Genomic DNA, 22,605 nt, shown 5'->3' with positions numbered 1-22,605 from the left:
ACAGTGGCGCAATCTCGGCTCACTGCAAGCTCCGCCTCCCGGGTTCACGCCATTCTCCTGCCTCAGCCTCTCCGAGTAGCTGGGACTACAGGTGCCTGCCACCACGCCCAGCTAATTTTTTTTTTTTTTTTTTTGTATTTTTAGTAGAGAAGGGGTTTCACTGTGGTCTCGATCTCCTGACCTCGTGATCCACCCGCCTCGGCCTCCCAAAGTGCTGGGATTACAAGCATGAGCCACCGCGCCCGGCCTTTTCTCATTTTTTTTAATGAGGTTTGCCACAGGTTTGCTGTGGGAAGAGGAAAAGAAAGCGCCTCACATTTTTCCAAAATCGATCATAGACCTCATAGTGCTTTTTCTACTCCAGACCACATGGATCTTTGGGGAGAGTGGTCTACAAAGGCGGCCGGCCACAAAGCATTAGAACCTCTGAGAGGTTCTGGATAAAATATTAGCATGCTGGAAGATTTTAGATTTAACTTGAAATATGAGAAATAAATTCCACATTGAATATATTTAATAAGAAAGATTGACATTGTGCACTGGCTTATTTTATCCCTGGGTCAGAGAGTCACACATCATGTCAAATATGGTCTTCAAGTATTTTTGCATATGTAACGTTTAAAGGAATTTTTAAAAATCATGAATCTTCTTGCACAGTTTGGGTTGATATCTAAAAATTTTGTTAACCAAAATTGTAATAGCTGCTAATGTGATTTCAGGTTCATTAGAAATATTGACATTTTAAAAGAACTGTTAAATTATTTAAAAGTTTATCCAAAAGAATATAGATATCAAAGCTATTTGATACCCAGAGTAAACAAATAGAAAAGAACACAGATGATAAACAACTTCTTCAAAGTTACAAATTCTACATTACGTATTTTTCTCATTGAACTTATACATCTTCCCTTCCCTTCCCTCCCCTCCCCTCCCCTCACCTCCCCTCCCTTTCCCCACTTTTTATTTGTGACGGGGTCTCACTCTGTTGCCCAGGCTGGAGTGCAATGGCACTATCTCAGCTCACTGCATCCTCAACTTCCTGGGCTCAGCTGGTCCTCCCACCTCAGTCTCCCATATACCTGGAACTACACGCACGTGCCATCATGCACAGCTAATTTTTTATATTTTTAGTAGAGATGGGTTTCAGCATATTGCCCAGTCTGATCTTGAACTCCTGGGCCCAAGCAATCCAACCACCTGAGCTTCCGAGAGTGCTAGGATTACAGGCATGAGCCACCATGCCTGGCCTGAATTTGTATTTTTATTCCAACTTGCTCCACAGTTTAATTTTACCCATGCACTGGCAGAATTTGCAGATTCCTTCTGATTCTATACAGATTAATTTGTCTAACCATGGAGACTTAGTTTTTGTTTGTTTGTTTTGCTTCTCTTCATTTTCTACTCTTCTACCTCCTCCTCCTCCACTTTTTTCTTCTCTCTGGAGCCCAGAGGTTTTGTGCTGTTTCATTTTATTCTCCGTTTGAGCACAGGGAGACACTAGCTACATGACACTCCTTTCAAGATCATTCTGTGCACCAGTTAAGATCATGATGAAAATTCTACCTTAAAATCAGCTTCTATTTATTTTTCCTTAGTGAATGTTGCTAACAGTATTGTAGTTGGATGGTTGAAATTGCCTTCAGTATGCTGCGAGAGTTCCTATTTCCCTCAGCGGGGCTGCCCATTCCCGAGGCATGCTTAGTGTCACACTGGCAAGTGTCTGTAACATGCCCTTTCCCTCACTGTAACGGGCCCTGTTTCCCTCAACCCCCATGGGAGTCCCCGCTGCCTGCCTCCTTCACTTCAACTTCTTCAGAACGTCTTTTAAGAAACAGATTCATACAAAAGAAATCTCAATGTGCAAACAGTTACTCTTTACATATCAATAATGAAGTAATAGAAAATGTCTTTCTTCAGGTCATCCTGCGCACAATTGGTGTTAGTGGCACTCAGGCTCCTCTGCTGTGGCCATGGAAATTAGATAACCGAGGAAGGAGAATGCCACTAAATGCATATGTGCTCAATTTCTATAAACACAACTGCTTGACAAGATTAGACCAAAAAAATGGGTAGGTTTATGGGTATGTTTCTGTAAAATAGATACATACATATATATCTATGTTTTATTATTGTATATTCATATTATATATGGAACAGCATATAATTTACATTACATAATTATATAAACATAAATTTTTATATGTTTTTGAATAGAAATTTTAATACATAATCTTTTTAAGAGTTTAAAATACAGATGAATCATAAAAAACATACTAGATCACTTCGTAGAAGACTGATTTCTGGGGATTAGAAACTCCAGTATTATTTGGGATTTTGGGGCTACTACCATAATTTTGGTACTTGAACTAGTTCTGGTGAATGTAATTCTGAAGACAGAAAATTTGGATATATTACAAAGCTCAAAAGATATTTTAATTATACTAACATTTCTCTTAGTATAATTTAGTAATAAACTATACTAAATTATTAGTATAATTTAGTAATAAACTATACTAAATTATTAGTATAATTTACCATTACACTAATTATTCATTAAGAAAGAATGTTGATTTCCAGGAGTATATCAAATATTATTTTTTATGAAATAAATTAATATTTTTAATGAAATAAATATTTTTTATGAAATAAATTAATGTTTATTTTTTCCCACAAATGTGACATGGAGGGAAAAGATCTGAAACTTACATTATGAGAAAGTTAACTTAGCAGGTGTCTGTGAGAAAGTGACACTTGTTCTAGTTCTTTGACATGGAAAACATTTTGCAAAGCAGTAAAGAAGGATGAATACTTAGAATTCACACGGAAAGTGAAGAATTTAGCCATGGAAACAAGTAGGTAGAAATGGGAAAGTCATGCTTTTAAACAGTGATTCAGGAATTCTATATGTATTTTACATAAATTTTTAAATAATTCTGATCAAAATAAGTTTTAAATATTTAAATGCTGTTCTTTTTAAAGCTTTTAAATTGACATATTGTAACTGTACATATTTATAGGATACAGTTTGATATTTTGAAACATACATGTTGCATAATGATCAAATCAGGTTAGCCAGGGTACCCATCACCTTATGCACTTATCATTTTTTTGTGGTGAGAATGTTCAAAACCTTTCTTCTGGCTACTTTGTAATCTACAATACAATGCTGTTAACTATATGTACCTTACTGTGCAGTAAAACACTAGAACTTATTCCTCCTATCTACTTACTGTAATTTTGTACATGTTGATCAACCTCTGCCCACCTTCTCCTCTCTCTTCCCCTCCCCAATCTTTGTAACCATTATTCTACCCTCTACTTCTATTATATTAATTTTTCTTCTTTTTAAACTTTACATGTGAGTGATATCATGCAATATTTTTTCTTTCTGTCTCTGGCTTATTTCACTTAACATAATGTCCTCCAGATTGATTCATGTGGCCACAAATGACAGAATTTCATTCTTTTTTATGGCTGAATAGTATCTAATTGTGTATCTGTACCACATTTTCTTTATTCATCCACTGTTGGACACTTAAGTTGATTCCATATCATAGCTATTGTAAATAGTGTGGCAATAAAGATGGGAGTGCAGATATCTCTTTGACATACTGATTTAATTTCTTTGGATATATATCTAGTAGTGGGATTGCTTGATCATATCGTAATCCTAGTTTTAATGTTTTGAAGAATTTACATACTGTTTTAGATAATGGATATACTCATTTGTAATTGTACCCACAGTGTGTAAGGGTTCCTTTTCCTTCACATTCACACCAACACTTGCTTTCTTTTGTCTTTTTATTATTAATAGCCATGCTAACTAGAGTGAGGTGGTATTTGGTTGTGGTTTTGATTGGCATTTCATGATGATTAGTGATAGTGAACATTTTTTCATATACCTGTTGGCCTTTTGTATACTTTCTGTTGAGAAATGTTTGTTAAAGTTTTTTGCCCATTTTTAAATTGATTTTTTTTGCTGTTAAGTTTCTTATGTATTCTGGATATGAATCTTTTTGTCTGATGTATAGTGTGTAGATATTTTTCTCCCATCTTACAGGTTATCTCTTCACTCTGTTAATTGTTTTCTTTGCCGTGGAAAACTTTTTAGTTTGATGTAATCTCTTTTGTCTATTTTTGCTTTTATTACTTGTGTTTTTGAGATCTTATTTAAAAAATCCTTGCCAAGTCCAATATCATGAAGTTTTTCTGCTGGTTTTGTTTTGTTTTGTTTTGTTTTGTTTTTTTTAATGGCTGTATTAGTTTGTTTTCACACTGCTGATAAAGACATACCCAAGACTGGGCAATTTAAAAAGAAAGGGGTTTATTTGACCTACAGTTCCACGACCTCACAATCATGATAGAAGGTGAAAGGTGTGTCTCACATGACAGCAGACAAGATAAGAGAGCTTGTGCAGGGAAACTCCCATTTTTAAAACCAACAGATCTTGTGAGACTCATTCACTATCAGGAGAATAGCTCAGGAAAGACCTGCCCCCATAATTCAGTCACCTCCCACTGGGTTCCTCCTATGACACATGGGAATTGTGGGAGTTACAATTCAAGATAAGATTTGGGTGGGGACACAGGCAAACTATATCATTCTGCCCCTGGCCCCTCCCAAATCTCATGTCCTCACATTTCAAAACCAATCATGCCTTCCCAGCAGTCCCCCAGAGTCTTAACTCATTTCAGCATTAACTCAAAAGTCTACAGTCCAATGTCTTATCTGATACAAGGCAAGTCTATTCCATCTATGAGCCTGTAAAATCAAAAGCAAGTTAGTTACTTCCTAGATACAATGGGGGTGTGAGGATTGGGTAAATACAGCCATTCCAAATGGGAGAAATTGGCCAAAACGAAGGGGCTACGGGCCCCATGCAATTTGAAATCCAGCAGGGCAGTCAAATCTTAAATCTCCAAAATGATCTCCTTTGACTCCATGTCTTGCATCTGAGCCATGCTGATGCAAGAGGTGGGTTTCCATAGTTTTGGGCAGCTCCACCCCTTTGGCTTTGCAGGGTGCAATCTCCCTCCTGGCTGCTTTCACAGGCTGGCATTGAGTGTCTGTGGCTTTTCCAGGTGCACAGTACAAGCTTTCAGTGGATCTACCATTCTGGGGTACAGAGGATAGTGGCCCTCTTCTCACAGCTCCACTAGGTGGTGCCCCACTTAGGATTCTGCGTGGGGGCTCTGACCCCACATTTTCCTTCTGCACTGCCTGAGAACAGGTTCTCCATGGGGGCCCCACCCCTGCAGCAAACTTCTGCCTGGGCATCCAGGCGTTTCAATACATCTTCTGAAATCTAGGTGGGGGTTCCCAAATCTCAATTCTTGACTTCTGTGCACCTGCAGGCTCAACACCATGTGGAAGCTACCAAGTCTTGGGGCTTGCACCCTTTGGAGCCGTGGCTCGAGCTCTACATTAGCTTCTTTCAGCCACGGCTGGAGCAGCTGCGACGCAGGGCACAAAGTCCCTAGGCTGCACACAGCACAGGGACCCTGGGCCTGGCCCATGAAACCACTTTTTCCTCCTGGGTTTCCAGGCCTGTGATGGGAGGGTCTGCCATGAAGACCTCTGCCATGTCCTGGAGACATTTACCCCATTGTCTTGGGGATTAACGTTAGGCTCCTTGTTACTCGTGCAAATTTCTGCAGCTGGCTTAAATTTCTCCTCAGAAAATGGGATTTTCTTTTCTATTGCATTGCCAAGCTGCAAATTTTCCAAACTCTTATGCTCTGCTTTCCTTATAAAACTGAATGCCTTTAACAGTACACAAGTCACCTCTTGAATGCTTTGCTGCTTAGAAATTTCTTTCTCCAGATACCCTAAATCATCTCTCTCAAGTTCTAAGTTCCATAAATCTCTAGGGCAGGGGCAAAATGCTGCCAGTCTCTTTGCTAAAACATACAAGAGCTGCCTGTGCTCCAGTTCCCAACAAGTTCCTCATTTCCATCTGAGACCACCTTAGACTGGACTTTATTGTCCATATTGCTATCAGCATTTTGGGCAAAGCCATTCAACAAGTCTGTAGGAAGTTCCAAACCTTCCCACGTTTTCCTGTCTTCTTCTGAGCTTTCCAAACTGTTTCAACCTCTGCCTGTTACCCAGTTCCAAAGTCACTTCCACATTTTCAGTTATCTTTTCAGCAGTGCCCCATTCTACTGGTATCAATTTACTGTATTAGTTCATTTTCACACTGCTGATAAAGACATACCCAAGACTGGACAACTTACAAAAGAAAAAGTTTTATTGGACTTAGAGTTCCATATGGCTGAGGAGACCTTACTATCATGGCAGAAGGTGAAAGGCACGTCTCACATGGTGGCAGATGAGAAAAGAGAGCTTGTGCAGGGACATTCCTGTTTTTAAAACCATCAGGTCTCATGAGACTCATTCACTATCACAAGAACAATGCAGAAAAGACCCGCCCTCATAAATCAATAACCTCCCACTGGGTTCCTCCCACGACGTGGTAATTGTGGGAGTTATGATTCATGATGAGATTTGTGTGGAGACACCGCCAAACCATATTAATTGTTTTATAGTGTCAGGTTTTACATTTAAGTCTTTAACCATTTTGAGTAGATTTTTGTATATGGTGAGAAGTAGGAGTCTAGTCTCATTCTTGTGCATGTGTATATCTAATTTTCCCAGCATCATATATTGACATATTAGCATATTATATTATGCTATTATATTTAATATGTTATTAACATATTAACATATAACATATTAGCATAACCTATTAAACACATATATAATAGCATCTAATATATTAATGTATAATATAATGGCATAACATATTAAACACATATTCCCTTTTCCTTCATGTGTGTTCTTGGCACACATGAGGGAAAAGCTAATTTATAAAAAATCAGTTGGCTGTAAATGTGTGGATTTATTTCTGGGTTTTCTACTGTTTCATTGGGCAAAGTATGTGGTTTTTATGATGGAATCATACTGTTTTGGTTATGATAGCTTTGTAGTATATAGTGTGTTGAAGTCAGTGTGATACCTCTAGCTGCATTCTTTTTGCTGAGGATTGTTTTGCGTATTTGGGACTTTTTGTGGTTTCCTACAAATTTTAGGATTTTTTTTTTCCTATTTTTGTAAAAAATGTCATTGGTATTTTAATGGAGATTGTATTAAATTTATAGATCATTTTGGGTAGTGTGGCCATTTTAACAATACTAATTTTTTCATTCCCTGAGGATGGAATATCTTTTCATTTCTAAGTGTCCTCTTTAATTTCTTTCATCAATGTTTTACAGTTTTCAGTGTAGAGATCTTTTACCTTCTTGTTTATTATCTAATTTTTTGTAGCTATTGTAAATGAATTTGTTTAAAAAAATTTTTATTTTCAGACAGTTTGCTATTGTTGCGTAGAAACACTACTGATTTCTGTGTATTAATTTTGTATCCTGCAAATTTATATTATTTGTTGATTAGTTCTAACACTTTTTCATTAAGTCTGTAGGGTTTCCTGTATATAAGATCTTGTCTGAAAACAGGGACAATCTGACTCTTTCCTTTCCGATTTTGATGTCTTTAATTATTTATTCTCTTGTCTGGTTGCCCTGGCTGGGACTACCAGTACTTTGTTGAATGAAAATGGTGAAAGTCGGCACCCTTGTCTTATTCCTGATCATATGATGTTAGCTATGGATTTGTCATATATGGCTTTTATTATGTTAAGGTACATATCTTCTATACCTAATTTGTTAAGAGTTTTTATTATGAAGGGGTGTTTTGAATTTTGTCAAATGCCTTTTCTGTATCTATTGAAAGATCGTATGGTTTTTGTTTTTCTGTTAATGTGATTTATATTGATCTGCATATATTGCACTATCCTTGCATTCCCTGGATAAATCCCCCTTGATCTTATTGAATGACATTTTTAATGTGCTTTTGAATTTGGTTTGCTAGTATCTTGTGGAGAATTTTAGGATTTGTGTTTATCAGAGATATTGGCCTGTAATTTTTGTTGTTGTTGTCGTATCCTTGTCTGGTTTTGGAGTCAGAATAATATTAGCCTCGTAAAAAAAATTGGAAGTAGTCCCTCCTCTTAAATTCCCTTAATAGTTAAAGAGGATTGGTATTAGTCTTCTTTAAATGTTTGGTAGAATTCAGCAGTGAAGCCATCAAGTCGTGGGGTTGTTTTTTTTTCTGATGAAAAACTTATGATTACTAGTTCAATTTCTTCTCTCATTACTGCTCTGTTTAGATTTTCTATTTCTTCTTTATTTAATTTTCAGAAGTTGTATATGTCCAGGAACTTAGCCATTTCTTCCATGTTATCAAATGTGTCAGTGTATAGTTGTTCATAATAGTATCTTATTATTTTTTGTACTTCTGTGGAACTGTTGTAATGTCTCCTTTTTAATATCTAATTTTATTTATTTTAGTCTTCCCTCTTTTTTTCTTAGTCTAGCTAAAGGTTTATCAATTTTGTTTATCTTTTTAAAACCATCTTCATTTCATTGACCTTTGAAATTGCATTTTGCCTCTATTTTGTTTACCTCTTCCTTAAGCTTTATTCTTTCCTTCTACCAGTTTTGGGTTTAGTTTGTTTTTGTATATTAAGTTTCTTGAGGTGCATTATTTGGTTGTTTAGTGAAAATCTTCTTTTTTGATTTAGGCCTTTATTGCTATAAAATCCATTTTAGAACTGCTTTTTCTGTGTTCCATAAGTTTTGTTATAATGTGTTTCCATTCTCATTTGTCTTAAGAAATATTTAAATTTGCCTTTTAATTTGTTTATTGATCTGTTGGGGTTTTTTTTTTAAGAGTAATTGTTTAATTTCCATGTATTTATAAATTTTCTGGAGCTTTTCTTGTTGCTGATTTCTAGTTTTATACCATTTTGCTCAGAAAAGTTACTTGATATGATCTCTATATTCTTAAATTTGTTCTGACTTGTTTTGTGATCAAACATATGATCTATCCGAGAATGTTCCATGTACAGTTGAGAAAAATGTGCATTCTGAAGCTGTTGGATAGCATATTCTGTAAAAAATATCGGCCAGGCACAGTGGCCCACACCTGTAATCCCAGCACTTTCGGAGGTTGAGGTGGGATGATCACCTGAGTTCAGGAGTTCAAGACCAGCCTGGGCATCACAGCAAGACCCTGTCTCTAAAAAAAGGCTATTAGGTCAATTTGGTCTATGGTGCAGTTTAATTCTGATGATTCCTTTATTTTTTGCCTGGATGACCCATTCATTGTTGAAAGTGGGATATTGAAGTCCCTAATGTTATTATACTGCAGTTTATCTCTCCTTTTAGATCTAATAATATGTGCTTTATATATTTGGATGTTTTGGTATGTAGAATTACAATGCCATATCCTCTTGTTGAATTGCTTTCTTTATCATTATATAATGACTTTGTCCGTTTTATAGTTTTTGTCTTAAAGTTCATTTTATCTGATATAAGTATTGCTACTCCTGCTCACTTTTGATTTCTGTTTGCATGGGATATCTTTGTCCCTTCCTTCACTTTCAGTCTATTCTTGTCTTTAATGGTGAGGTGATTCTCTAGTAGTCAGCATACAATCATACACTGAGTTAATTTTTTTAAGAGATGGAGTCTCTCTATATCACCGGGGCTGGAGTACAGTGGCACAATCATAGCTCACTGCAGCCTCAAACTCCTGGGTTCATTCAGTCCTCCCAGCTCAGCCTCCTGATTAGCTAGGACTACAGGTGCACACCACCACACCTGGCTAATTTTTTATTTTTCTTTTTTGTACAGACAGGATTTTACTATGTTACCTTTAAAATAAAATCCATTCACTCTGTATCTTTTAACTGGAGACTTTATTTTCAAGGTAATTATAAGTAGGTAAGAACTTACATCTGCCATTTTGTTCATTGTTTTCTGGTTGTTTTGTAGATTCTTTGTTCCTTTATTCCTCTCTTGTTGTTCATGTCGGTGGTTTGGTGGTTTTCTGTGGTGCTAAGCTTCATTTCCTTCTTTTTTCTCATTTGTGTGCCTGCTCTAAGTTCTTTCTTTGTGGTTATCATGTGCTAACATAAAGAGTCTTGTAGTTATAATAGACTATTTTATGCTGATAACAACTTAACTTTGGTCACATAAAAATATTTTAGACTTTCTTGCTTCCCCACAATAATTTCTGTTTTTGTTGACTTAATTTACATCTTTATCTATTGTGTATTCCTTAGTCGTTAATTGTAGGTGGTGGTGTTTTTTGACCATTTTGACTAAAAGCTTTCGGACTAGAGAATTGAAGGATTTCCGTAGCACCCAGACAGCATGGGGTTATTCTGAATTTGATTATGAATTTACTTCTATTGATGAGTTTTAATCTTTCAAATATTTTTGTGATAGTAATGATAATTCTTTCATTTTTAGTTGTAGCATTCACTTAAGAATTTCTTGTAAGCCTAGACTACTGGTGATGAATTTTCTCAGCTTTCACTTGTCTGGGAAGATCTTTATTTCTCCTTCATTTCTGAAGGATAGCTTTCCTGGATATAGTATCCTTGACTGACTTTTCTTTTTCTTTCAGCATTTTGAATATATCATTCCATTCTTTCCTGGCCTGTGAGGTTTCTGCTGGGAAATCTGCTGATAGTCTCATGAGGATTCCCTTATGTGTGACTTGATGCTTTTGTCTTCAGCATTTAGAATTCTTTGTCTTTGACTTTTGACAGTTTGGTTATAATGTGCCTCAGAGAGTATCTTTGTGGGTTGAAACTAATTGGGGACTTTTGAGCTTCTTAGATGCATATATCTCCCAAGACATGGGAAGTTTTCAGCTATTATTTAGTTAATAATAATAACAAAATATTTCTCTACTTCTCCCTCTGGTGCCCTATAAGGTGAATATTTGTTCATTTAATGGTGTCCCATAAGTCCTATAGAGTTTCTTAATTCCTTTTTATTCTTTTTCCCTCTTTGACTGGTTATTTCAAAAGACCAGTCTTCAAGTTCAGAAATTATTTCTTTAGCTTGATCTAGTCTGTTGCTAAAGCTCTCATTCTTTTTAAAATTTAATGCATTGAATTCTTTAGCTCCAAGTTTTTTTTGGTTCTTTTATATGATATCTACAGGAGGATAGGCTACAGATGTTGGTGGTATAGTTTTGGTGGGGGCAGGGGCACTGAGCTGGTTATTTAGGGCAGGCATATTTTGGTTCAGTGTGCCAGCAGGCTGTATGGTGGACTCTCCAGAGAAGTGAGGCTATCACCAGGCTAGCTCTTGAACTGGGTATCTGTGGGTGCAGTGAGCCAGCCAACTGTGCAGTAGTGTCTCTGGGGGAGGTAAGACCACTGTTGGACTGCTGTTGGTTTGAGTGCAGGCATATGTGGGCTGGCCAGCTTTGTGGCAGTGTCTATGGGGAGGTCGGGCTGCTGCTGAACTGGATATTGGGCCAAGTGCATGTGTAGTGGGACTGCTGGCTCTGTGGCAGTGTCCCTGGGAAGGTGAGGCCTCTGCTGAACTGGCTGTCAGGCATGGCACATGTAAATGCATGCTGGGCTGACTGGCGTGCAGCAGTCTTTTCAGGAGGTGGGGCCACCTCTGCCCTGGCTGCCAGGCTTGGCATGGTGGTTCTTCTGGCTATGCAGCACGAGTATGCACTGGTGCAGTGGCCTGGCCACCTGTTCAGTGGTTTTCTTGCTGTGCATGTCTGCCTTTTCCCCAGTGGGTGGTGGGCTGCCACATAGCTTTGAATGTGAAATGATAGTGGGGCTTCAGGGATGGAGAGAAAGATTGGCTACTGGCCTTCAAAATGTCATCATGCCATAGCTGCTTAGGTCATGAAGGAGGAGATACACAATGTGGGCCCTTACTCTGGGGCAACGTAACTACTTAAACTTCTGGCAACTCTCCAAAATAGATTCTGGGCCTGTGAGGACTGGGAGACTCTCGTAGCAAGAACTGCCGGCATCTGTGATGGCTATGGAAACCGCTGGAAGTCTTTTGCCTACCATTTTCCTGTAAGAAGAAGCCACCCTGACTCCCAGTCATTTCTGGGAGAGACAGTGTGGCAGAGGCAGGGTGCCTCACTCCTGCCTCTGGTGCTATCTTGGGCTTCTGTGCTCCACAAGGATTTTGATGCTCCCCTGGTGCTCTCCAGCATACTTAATCACTCCAGTTGAAATAGAGTTGTTTATTTGTTGTTTTGGTCCCTTTTTGTGGGGGAGATAAGCACCAGGCAACTCTCATTTTCCATCTTGCTCAATGTTCTGCTATTCTTGACAAATCTTGAGCTACATCTGTTTTTCTTAGGTCTAGTTCTTAGTTATGAAGAACTAAGAAAGTAGAAATAGAACTAAGAAAGTAGAAGAAGTAAGTAGAAATAACATTAGTCTATCAACTTGTTTTGTTTTCACTTTAATCTCTAGTCCTCATTGACCCTTCTAAGCTTTACTTTTATATTTCGCCCTCCCCCTTTGATGATGGTCAGATCATCTCTTTAATAAGATTATCTCTTTAATAATTTTTTTGTGGTTTTTGCCTATGCTTCTCAATTTCATTATGATTCATACAATAGAATGCTTAACTGGTAGTGTATTTGGCAAATAAATTAACTGCCATGGACAGACCACTATTAAAGTTTGAGTTAATTCTTTTATGTTTATGTTTTTATACTTTTTAATTAAGAAATGTTGTTCTCTTTAGGATGCGTATGGGACAGCTTTTAAAGTGTTTGAAAGATTTTGCATTCAACATTCAGGCTATCAGGTATGTTTCATGCTGAATTTGATTTTCTCAATTATTTAATGATAGTTTAGCAAACATATAGCTCTTCCTTTGTGTAAGTTTGTGATTCTCGTGAAGGAGCACTCTGAAGATACTATTGAGCCTCCCAGGTTCTCTACAACTCAGCTATCCGAGGTCTCTGTAGACCGATTCCTCAGGACACTGTCACACTGTTTTTTTTGTATTAAGATTCATCTCAAATCCATTTATAATTGGATTTCATTCGGATCAGAGCCTGTAAGGCACTTCCTCATGACTTCATAAATCTCCAGGCCTCACTATACTCTCACTATACTCAATTTCTACAAATGCTGAGCAGTCACACTGAGTCAGATAAATGACTTCGGTTGGTCTCTGGTTTATATCCACTTCAAAGCAGTTAAGTCTTTCTCATACCCAGTGCCTTTCCCAGACTCTGGCATCTCCCGTTGATTTCCTGTGTTCATCTGCCCAATGCTCAACAGAGACCCAAGCAAATATGAAGTCTATGTGGGCATTCCTTTCTCTATGCTCTACTGGTCATCCAGTTTTTGTCTAGCTCCATTTTCCTTACTTCTAGTCCTTACTTCTTTATCAAGTGTATGTGGTTTTTCACATAAATTCAGTTTTGGAAGGAGAATATTTATTTAGAGTTCTTTGTTAGTGAGGACATATTTGTGGTTTTTCTTGGTCTGAGCCGAGTCTGACCTTTTGGGAAGCTTCCTACAAAGAGTGAAAATCTTAGGATGACCCTACTTCGCCCACTTGGAGTATCTCCACATAAAGGATTCCTCAAGTGGCTTATAGCTACCAAGGCTACAACCTCTTTGAGTAGCCTGAGAAACTTTGGAGATTTTAAATGGATCACAAGAGTTTAAACAGGAAAAATAATTCCTTCATTCATTTATCATTATAAAAGTATCAAGGTCTTACTGTGTTAGAGGCACTCTTCCAGGCACTTCAATGTCATGGGAGAAACTTTCTTGTAGACAGTCATATGTGGTAAGTGCTATGATTGAGTTACACACAAAATGCTAAGATAACATAAATAACTTTAAGATTAATGCTACTATAATCGGAAAAAGCATTATAGAAGATGTAATTTCCAATCAGGTCTTAAAGGAGAAGTGAAAATTCATTAAGTAGATTAATTGTACTTAATATAATTCTAGTTAATTAGGATAATTAAGTAGAATAATTAGGGTAGTCAGATTTTAAGCAGGGAGAATAGTGTATCCAAATGTACAGAAATATTAAAGGTCCTGATGTATTCAGGGATAGGCCCCAAGCTAATGATGGTGGAGTACAGAATGTGGAGGTTGTGACAGGGATTGGGGAAAATGCTGAGAAGTGAGTGTGGAGTCTTGAAAGGAATTTGGTTGTATATGCGAAGGGTCTTATTTGTTATGCAATGAAGTTTGGATTTAAAATGGTAGACAAAGGTGAGACAGGAGAGTTTCTAAGGATGAATATGACATAGATCTATGTTTTAGAGATATTATTCTGGCAGAGTATATAGATTAACTCAAGAGGTAGAGAAACTGAAAGCAGGGAGCTAAAGCTGGAGGCTACACCCATATTCCAGGTGAGAGAAAATGAAGGCCTGAATTAGGCAGTGGTGGTAGAAATGAATGATAAGGATTGGAGAAATATTTAAGAAGAGGAATTCATGCAGTGGGGAAAGAGATATTATGACAAATTGGGTTTCTAATTTGGTTAATGATAATGTTAATGAAAGTAGGGAATACATGATGATGACTTTGGAACTGACAATAAAAAAGTATGAGGTGGAATTTAAAATGTCACGTGTTGTCTATAAGACATCCAGGGGGAAATGTTGAGCAGTCAGATAGAATAATAGGTCTGAAACTCTGGAGGAATTTCAGACTTAGAGATAAAGATGTGATCATTCCTAATATTCAGCCATTGAGGACTAGTAAAAAACTGAAACTCTGCTCTAGAGTGAATAAGGTGGAGCATGAAAACAAAAAGGATGGCAAAATGTCAAATCACAATTGATTGCAATGCTTGAATAGCATGTCAGGTAGCTGAGAGACTCACTTTTCTACGTCTCCTCTCATTCACCCCAGCTTCTGTCCTAAGATACATGGATAGGGACAAAATTTTTTTTCACTGAATTGGGTGACTGTGGATTTTTAAAAATAATTGTCCCAATATTAGGAAGTCCATATGGCTTTCATGAGATGTGTAGAGAGAAGAAAAGAAGTTGAATAACACTTCTAGGTTCTAAGAATATGGAATTCCGTGGTCTTGCAAACTCACAGAGCAAGTTTAGGTGTAATATAAAGAGGAACTGTGGCCGGACACGGTGGCCCACACCTGTAGTCCCAGCACTTTGAGAGGCCGAGGCGGGTGGATCACGAGGTCAGGAGTTCAAGACCAGCCTGGCCAAGATAGTGAAACCCTGTCGCCACTAAAAATATAAAAATTAGCTGGGTACCTGTAATCCCAGCTACTCGGGAGGCTGAGGCAGAGAATTGCTTGAACCCAGGAGGCAGAAGTTGCAGTGAGCCGAGATCAGATCACGCCACTGCACTCCAACCTGGGCAACAGAGTGAGACTCTGTCTCAAAAAAAAAAAAAAAAAAAAGAAAAAAGAAAAAAAGAAGAACTGTGTGAAGGTGTATATCTTTATCTTTCTCAAGATACATGATGTATGTTGTAAAGATTTTACAAGATAACTGTGCATTTTATTAATATTCTGCGTACTTTGTCTCCATATTTACATCTGATAGGTTTTGGGGGGAATTACTTCTGCTAACCTTTTAATAATATTGATTGTTATAAAAATGTGGGCTCATTATTATTTTTATTATTATTATCATTTATACAGTGACTCCTTGAGTGAACTATGTGAAAATGAGCATGACAATGTAGTCCTGGCATTTAAACAATTGAGTCAAACCTTTTATGAGAAACTTCAAGAAATGCAAACTCAAATGAGTCAAAATCATTTAAAATAACACCATGGAAAACTTTCAAGTCTGATTATGTGGTATTTATCCATTTGCAAGGAGAGATATATTTGAGCTTATACAATGAAATGAAAAAAATGTTTGTCTTGGAGCCAAACAGAATTAAACTCAAATATTAGCTCTGCTATTTTCTAACTGAATGACCTTAAGTTATGTAATATATCTGAGCTTTAACTTTATTTTTGGCAAAATCAGAGTAAAAATGAATACCTCTAGTTGTTTTGAGGATTAAATGAGATAATGTAAGAAAAGCGATTGGGATTGGGTGGTAACCTCATTAATGGTAGTGTTTTTTTTAGTAGTTAAAGTTAATGTATAGCAAAATTAGTTTCACATTGTCAAGTTTTCAATACATCCCCAAGTTAAATGAATTTTAAATTAATGATCAATAAATCACAAAGGAACCAAATGAATTCTGAACAACAATTTAGTTACGTAAGAAGACTTCTGAGATTACAAGAAAGTCACTGCTGTGGACTGGATGTTTGTGCCCTCCCCTCCAAAATTTTTATACTGAAATTCTAACCCTCAATGTGATGGTATTAGGAGATGATAGGTCATGAGGATGGAGCTCCTTGGATGTAATTAGTGCCTTTAACAGAGAGACAAGAGAGCTTGCTCTCCAATCTCTGCTCACTACCACTGGATGATACAATGGGAAGATGGCCATCTGCAGACCAAGAAGCAAGCCCTCAACAGAACTGAATCTACTTACACCATGATCTTGAACTTTCCAGCCTCCAGGATTGTGAGAAATACATGTTCGTTGTTTAGCCATCTAGTCTGTGGTATTCTGTTGAAGCAGCCTGAATTGACTAAGACAGTCACTTGGAGTAGTTATAAACCACTTTCCTGTTGAAAGCAGAACATGCTTATTCAACTATTTTGTCCAATAGCAATGATAGATTTTGTTTAAGTCCCCTACACTTTCTTATTTTTTCTTTCTAAAGGATCAAGAGTACACTTTCTGGCAGTGATTAAGGAGTGTGTATGTAACAGAAAGCATATATATATCCTGTGAACCCGAATATGGAATTCAGATTGTTTCTGCCCTCAATATCATACTTAAAAAACAAGCATACAAACAAACATAAGGGAACAAACAGCAACCATAACAAAAACAAACCTTTAAAGCTGCGTTTTTGCTGTGTTAAATGAATACGGTACTCTGAAGGAGAAAAAAAGTTTCTCAAATGAGCTTAAACTGCAGGTGATTTAAAAATTAGAGAATAGAATTCTTAAAGCTATTGAAAGTTTCAACCAGAAAACCTCAACTGAATTTTGTATGTAAATGAAATCTTGAATGTAAGTTCTGTGATTCTTTAAGCAAACAATTAGCTGAAAACTTGGTATTCTAGTTTATGTAGTAAGTGACTTGGCACCCATCAGAAAATAAAGGGCATTAAATTGGTTTACTGTTGTGTTCCTTATGTTAAATCTGTTAGTCCATCCATTTGTAGACAGCTACGCATTAGGTATTTTGCTTTCATTGCTATCTATCTTTACTGCAGCCCTAGGTCACATACTACAAAATCTGTTTTAGACCCAGACCTTGAACATAGAGCATTTCTTTCTCAGGGTGAAAGACATAACCTTTTGTATCATCCAGAATGTACCAAGACACCATTTATCATATGGCATTACTTACAGATATATTACATAGGCTTAGAAAAACACTTCGTCTAGAAATGGAAAACCTCTTTTCCTTAGAATTTAACCCAAAATTGGTTTATATCAGTCATGTGCCAAAATCTTACTTGTGACTATTTTCTTAGGGCTAGTCCTAAATTTTTTTATTTAAAATAAGCACATAGTAACAAACATAGTAGATATTAATCCAGCTTTATAGATAATAACCTTAAATATCAAAGGCTTAAACACAGCAAAAGACAGAGATTGTCAGAGTGGATCAAAACACAATAACCAACTGTATGTTGTCTACAAGAAACCTCTTTTAAATATAAAGACATATGTAAATTAAAAGTAAATGGATGTGACTTCTAGTTTCTGGTTTCTCATGTAAGAAGCTTGGAATCAACCACTCCATCCTAATTAGTGAAAATAGCAACAAACTGAAACATTGATAATTCTTCTACATCCCTAAGAGAAGTGATGTCACAGGCCCTTCAAATTCGAGCAAAAGACAGGTGGATACAGAGAATCACAACATACTGACGCAGAAACCTCCACAGGAAATAGTGCTGGAGTAGGAAAACCTGAACTTTAATGAACGAATTGCTCAGTGTGGGCACATCTGAGAGCTAAAAACTCTAGGGGGATACATTCACCTGGGAGCCATGCTTCTGTGAGTTTTATATCTGGGAACTGAACATTGGAGAAGAATCCCCTCATGCTTCTGGAAGGAGGAAGCTAAAATAAACTGTTTTAAAATGTGTCAGAGCACTCTGTTCTTTTTAATAAGGTCTGCCCTCAGGAGAAACTAGTTACTCAGAGCCTAGCCTGCTGGAGTTTTATCAAAGACTAACTCACCTGTTAGAAGGGAAATACCCAACTTCAGCCCACTCTAGCCATCCTACCCCACCTAAAGCAGGGCGTAGAATAAAGCTGAGGAGCGCTTGTAAAGTTCACAGTCTCGAGGCGCAAGATCACTAAATGTCAGAAATAATTATAGTCATAAATCTCTTCTTAATGGAAATGTGTTCTGAGAAATACATAGTTAGGTGATTTTTGCCGTTGTGTGAACATTATAGAATGTACTTACATGAACTTAGATAGTGTAGCCTATTATACTCCTAAACCATGTGGTATAAACTGTTGCTCTTAGGCTACAAGACTGTATAGCATTTTACTGTACTCAACACTGTAGGTAATTGTAACACAATGGTAAATATTTGTGTAGCTAAACATATCTAAACATAGAAAAGGTACAATAAATATATGGTATTATAATCTTATGGGACCACTACCATATATGCAGTCTGTCATTGACCAAAATGTCATTACGCAATGCATGACTGTATAGAACTATAGACCACTCCCCCCACATTACAAAGACCTGTTGTTTACAGCAGTTCTTTTTACCCAGTACATTATATCTGGCTATCAAGAAAAAATTACTAGGCAAAAAATTACTAAAAGGCAAAAAAACCAGTTTGAAGAGATGGAGCAAGCATCAGAATCAGACTTGGCAGAAGTGTTGGAATTATCGGAATGGAAATTTAAAATAGTTAATTTAAAATAATTTGCTGTGGGCTTCCATGGATAAAGTAGGCAGCAAGCAAGAACAGAGGGGCAGGCATTATCCAATTTATTGAGGGACAGAATAGAACTAAACAGTAGAGGAAAGGCAAATTTGCTTTCTTTGCTTGAACAGATGCATCCATCTTCTGCTGCCCTTAGACATCAGCACTCCTGATTCTGGGGCTTTTGGACTCAGAGTGGGACACACACCATTGGCAACCCACAGGCTCCATCACCAATCCTCAGGTCTTTGGGCTGGGACTGAATTATACTTCCTGCTTTCCTGTTTCTCCAGCTTGCAGGTGGCAGATCATGGAACTTCTTTTATAACCACGAGCCAATTCCTAAAATAAATCTCCTCATATCTCTCTATGTATGTTCTATTGTTTCTGTTTCTCTGGAGACCCCTAACTAAAACAATACCCTCTTAAATAAAATTCTGGAATTTCTATAAATTGTTTTCTTAAAAAAGGCAACATAAAATATAAAAAGAAATAAAATGGATTCATGATATTTTTGCTTAGGCTAAGAATTCAGTTAGATAATTTTAGTCAACTTAGGTTTGACCTAATATATTGCTAAAAATGTTCCCCTTTTTGAGACTTAAAAATTCTGAAATTCAGAGTTTAAATGATGATTATACGTATTGTTTTTATTCTTCTTTTGCTTAGCAAATATAATTAGTATTTGAAAACAGTATCTTTATATGAAACATCCAGTGAAATTAAATCGATGATTTACCTTTTCAAAATAAAAATCTCGAAGGGGATTGGGCTAAGATGGCAGACTAGAAGCACCAGTCTCATGGAAAGGAAACAAAGTAGCTAGTGAAAACTCACCCTGAAGGCTGATCATTAGAGAAACCACATTGGAATCCATCAAGGTAGCAGGGGGACAGAACAGTGAGTCGTGAAGCCAGGCACCAGCCTGTCTGGGCTCATTATAGAGCCAGAAGAACCTCTCTGACATGGGAAAGGGTAAGTGAGTAAGAGACCTGGGTGACTCATGCTCTTCACAGGCACCTGTGCAAAACTGGAAATGACAGAATCTCCCTGCCTGTCTCCTCTCGTCCACATTTCCCCTACCCTGCTTCTAGGCTGAGGCATAGAACCACCTGGAAATTTAGTAGGGGCAACTCTTGAGACAAAGGGGACATTTACAAGCCTTGAGCCCCATAGCAGACCAGAATCTGGCATGGTAGCTCCAATGGAGGCCGTAGTTGTATTGCCTGGGAGTAGTAAGACTGTTCCACCCTACCTGCCCAGTGGGGGTCGGTACTGATGCTAGCTTCTGGCCCAGTGGTTCTGCTTTGATTTGAACTCAACTGGCAGCTGCAGCCTCTCATTGTCCCAGGAAATGCCCAGATGGCAGGATGGGCTACCTCACCTACCCTTTTCACTCATGGCCAGAAGGGCTATGCTTGCTAGAGCTTCTGGCCCAGTGGTCACACTTGTGTGAACTCAGCCCTAGGGCACAGCCCCTTGTTCTAGGAAGCATCCAGATGTCAGGATTGGTGAACCCACCTATCCCCATCACTGATAACTAGGGGAACCATGCCAGCTACAGCTTCTGGACCAGAGTCCTACACTGCCTGAATTAAGTGAGAGGCCTAGCCTCCTGTTACTCTGGAAATGACCCAAAGGCAGGGTGGGCAGCTCTACCTACCCCAGCTTCTCATAGCCAGATGGCCCACATCTGCTAGAGCTTCCAGCCCAATGGTACCACTTCTGCCTGAACTCTCTGGGCAAGTGCAACCCCGTGTTCTCCCAGGAGGCATTTGGACAGCAGATTAAGGCTGATGGGCAAGGATTCAGCCTGTCTACCAACAGGAGCCCCTACCTGAGGGAGTCTTGTGGACCAGAACACACAACAAAAGAAATGTGGGCATGGAGACAGTAATCAGAAGGGGCTCCTGCAAGACCCAGGAGCAGACTAAAATTAAAAACAGTAGACCGAACCCACATTATGTCATAATCAAACCCCCAAGGGCATCAAAGAAGATGAAAGCAAAAAAGCCCATCTAAAGGATAGCAATGTCAAAGACTTTAGGAACATCAGTCCACACAGATGAGAAAGAACCATCTCAAGAACTCTGACAACCCAAAAGGCCAGAGGATCTTCTTGTCTTCAAACAACTACACTAGTTTCCCAGCAATGGTTCTTAACTATGCTGAAATGGCTGAAATGTCAGAAATAGAATTCAGAACATGGATAAGGAATGAAGATCATTAGCATTTAAGAGAAAGTCAAAACCCAATCTTAGCACTCTAAGGAATATAAGAAAACAATATAGGAGATAAAGACAAAAGGGTCATATTAAGAAAGAACCAAACTGAATTGATAGAGCTGAAAAACTCACTTCAAGAATTTCAGAATATAATTGCAAGTATTAACAGCAGAATCAACCAAGCTGAGGAAAGAACCTCAGAGATTGCAGAACAGTTACATGAAATATCTCAGTCAGACAAAAATAAAGAAAAAATAACAAAGAATGAACAAAGCCTCCAAGAAATATGGGATTATGTGAAGAGACCAAATCTATGGCTCATTCTTGTCCCTGAAAGAGAGGGAGTGAAAACAAGCAACTTGGAAAACATATTTAAGGGTATCATCCATGCACATTTCCTCAACTTTTTAAGAGTGGCCAACATTCAAATCCAGTAAATACAGAGAACCCCTTTACGATACTATACAAGATGACCATCACCAAGGCACATTGTCATCAGATTCTTTTAAGTTCAAAATGAAAGAAAAAAATTGTTAAAGGCAGTTCTAGAGAAGGGGAAGGTCAGCTACAAAGGGAATCCCATTAAACTAACAGCAGACCTTTCAGCAGAAACTCTACAAGCCAGAAGATATTGGGGGCCTATATTCAGTAATCTTAAAGAAAATACATTCCACTGAAGAATTTCATATCCAGCCACACTAATTTTCATAAGTGAAGGAGAAATAAGATCCTTGTCAGACAAGCAAATGCTAAGGAAGTTGGTTACCATGAGGCCTGCCTTCCAAGAGGTCTTTTAGGGAATGCTTTAAATATGGAAAGGAAAGACTGTTACGGTCATCATGAAACACACTTAAGTACATAGACCATTGACACTATAAAGCAACTACACAATCAAGTCTGCATAACAACCAGCTAACAACACAATAGAAATGAAGGTCATCAACATTCAAGAGAAAGTCAAAACCTAGTCCTGGCACTCTAAGGAATATAAGAAAACAATACAGGAGATAAAAGGGCCATTTAAGAAAGAACCAAACTGAATTGAAAGAGCTGAAAAACTCACTTCAAGAATTTCAGAATAGAATTGCAAGTATTAACAGCAGAATCGACCAAGCTGAGGAAAGAATCTCAGAGACTGTAGAACAGTTATCTGAAATATCTCAGTCAGACATGTGCAGTTTAAAATCTGCACATGTCAATAATAACCTTAAATGTAAATGGGCTAAATGCCCCAATTAAAAGGCACAGAGTAGCAAGTTGGATAAAGAAGCAATACCCAACTGTATGCTATATATAAGAAACCCATCTCACCTGCAGTGACACCAGTAGGTTCAAAGTGAAGAGATGGGGGAAAAACCTACCATGCAAATGGAAAACAAAAAGTAGCAGGGATTGGTATTCTAATTTTAGACAAAACAGCCTTTAAATGAACAACAATAAAAAAGGACAAGGCCAGGTATGGTGGCTCATG

The 22,605-nt window shown here is 37.8% G+C and overlaps 1 protein-coding gene across 2 annotated transcripts in view; it reads left to right on the top strand.

The window, feature by feature from the left end:
- The window catches only part of DDX60L (DExD/H-box 60 like), a 116,237-nt gene extending 99,121 nt beyond the window's left edge, over window positions 1-17,116 (top strand). For both annotated transcript variants that reach the window (XM_003257946.4, XM_012507967.2), the window contains exons 36-38: window positions 1,918-2,069; window positions 12,652-12,714; window positions 15,565-17,116. In XM_003257946.4, the coding sequence (XP_003257994.2) occupies window positions 1,918-2,069; window positions 12,652-12,714; window positions 15,565-15,694 (345 nt within the window). In that variant the 3' untranslated portion in view covers window positions 15,695-17,116. The remainder of the gene's footprint in view (window positions 1-1,917; window positions 2,070-12,651; window positions 12,715-15,564) is intronic.
- Window positions 17,117-22,605: the final 5,489 nt, after the last annotated feature.

This window comes from Nomascus leucogenys, chromosome 7b (assembly GCF_006542625.1).
Source record: "Nomascus leucogenys isolate Asia chromosome 7b, Asia_NLE_v1, whole genome shotgun sequence".
Taxonomy (NCBI): domain Eukaryota; kingdom Metazoa; phylum Chordata; class Mammalia; order Primates; family Hylobatidae; genus Nomascus; species Nomascus leucogenys.
The sequence above is the reverse complement of the archived record's forward strand: the minus strand, read 5'-3'. Positions and strand labels throughout refer to the sequence as shown.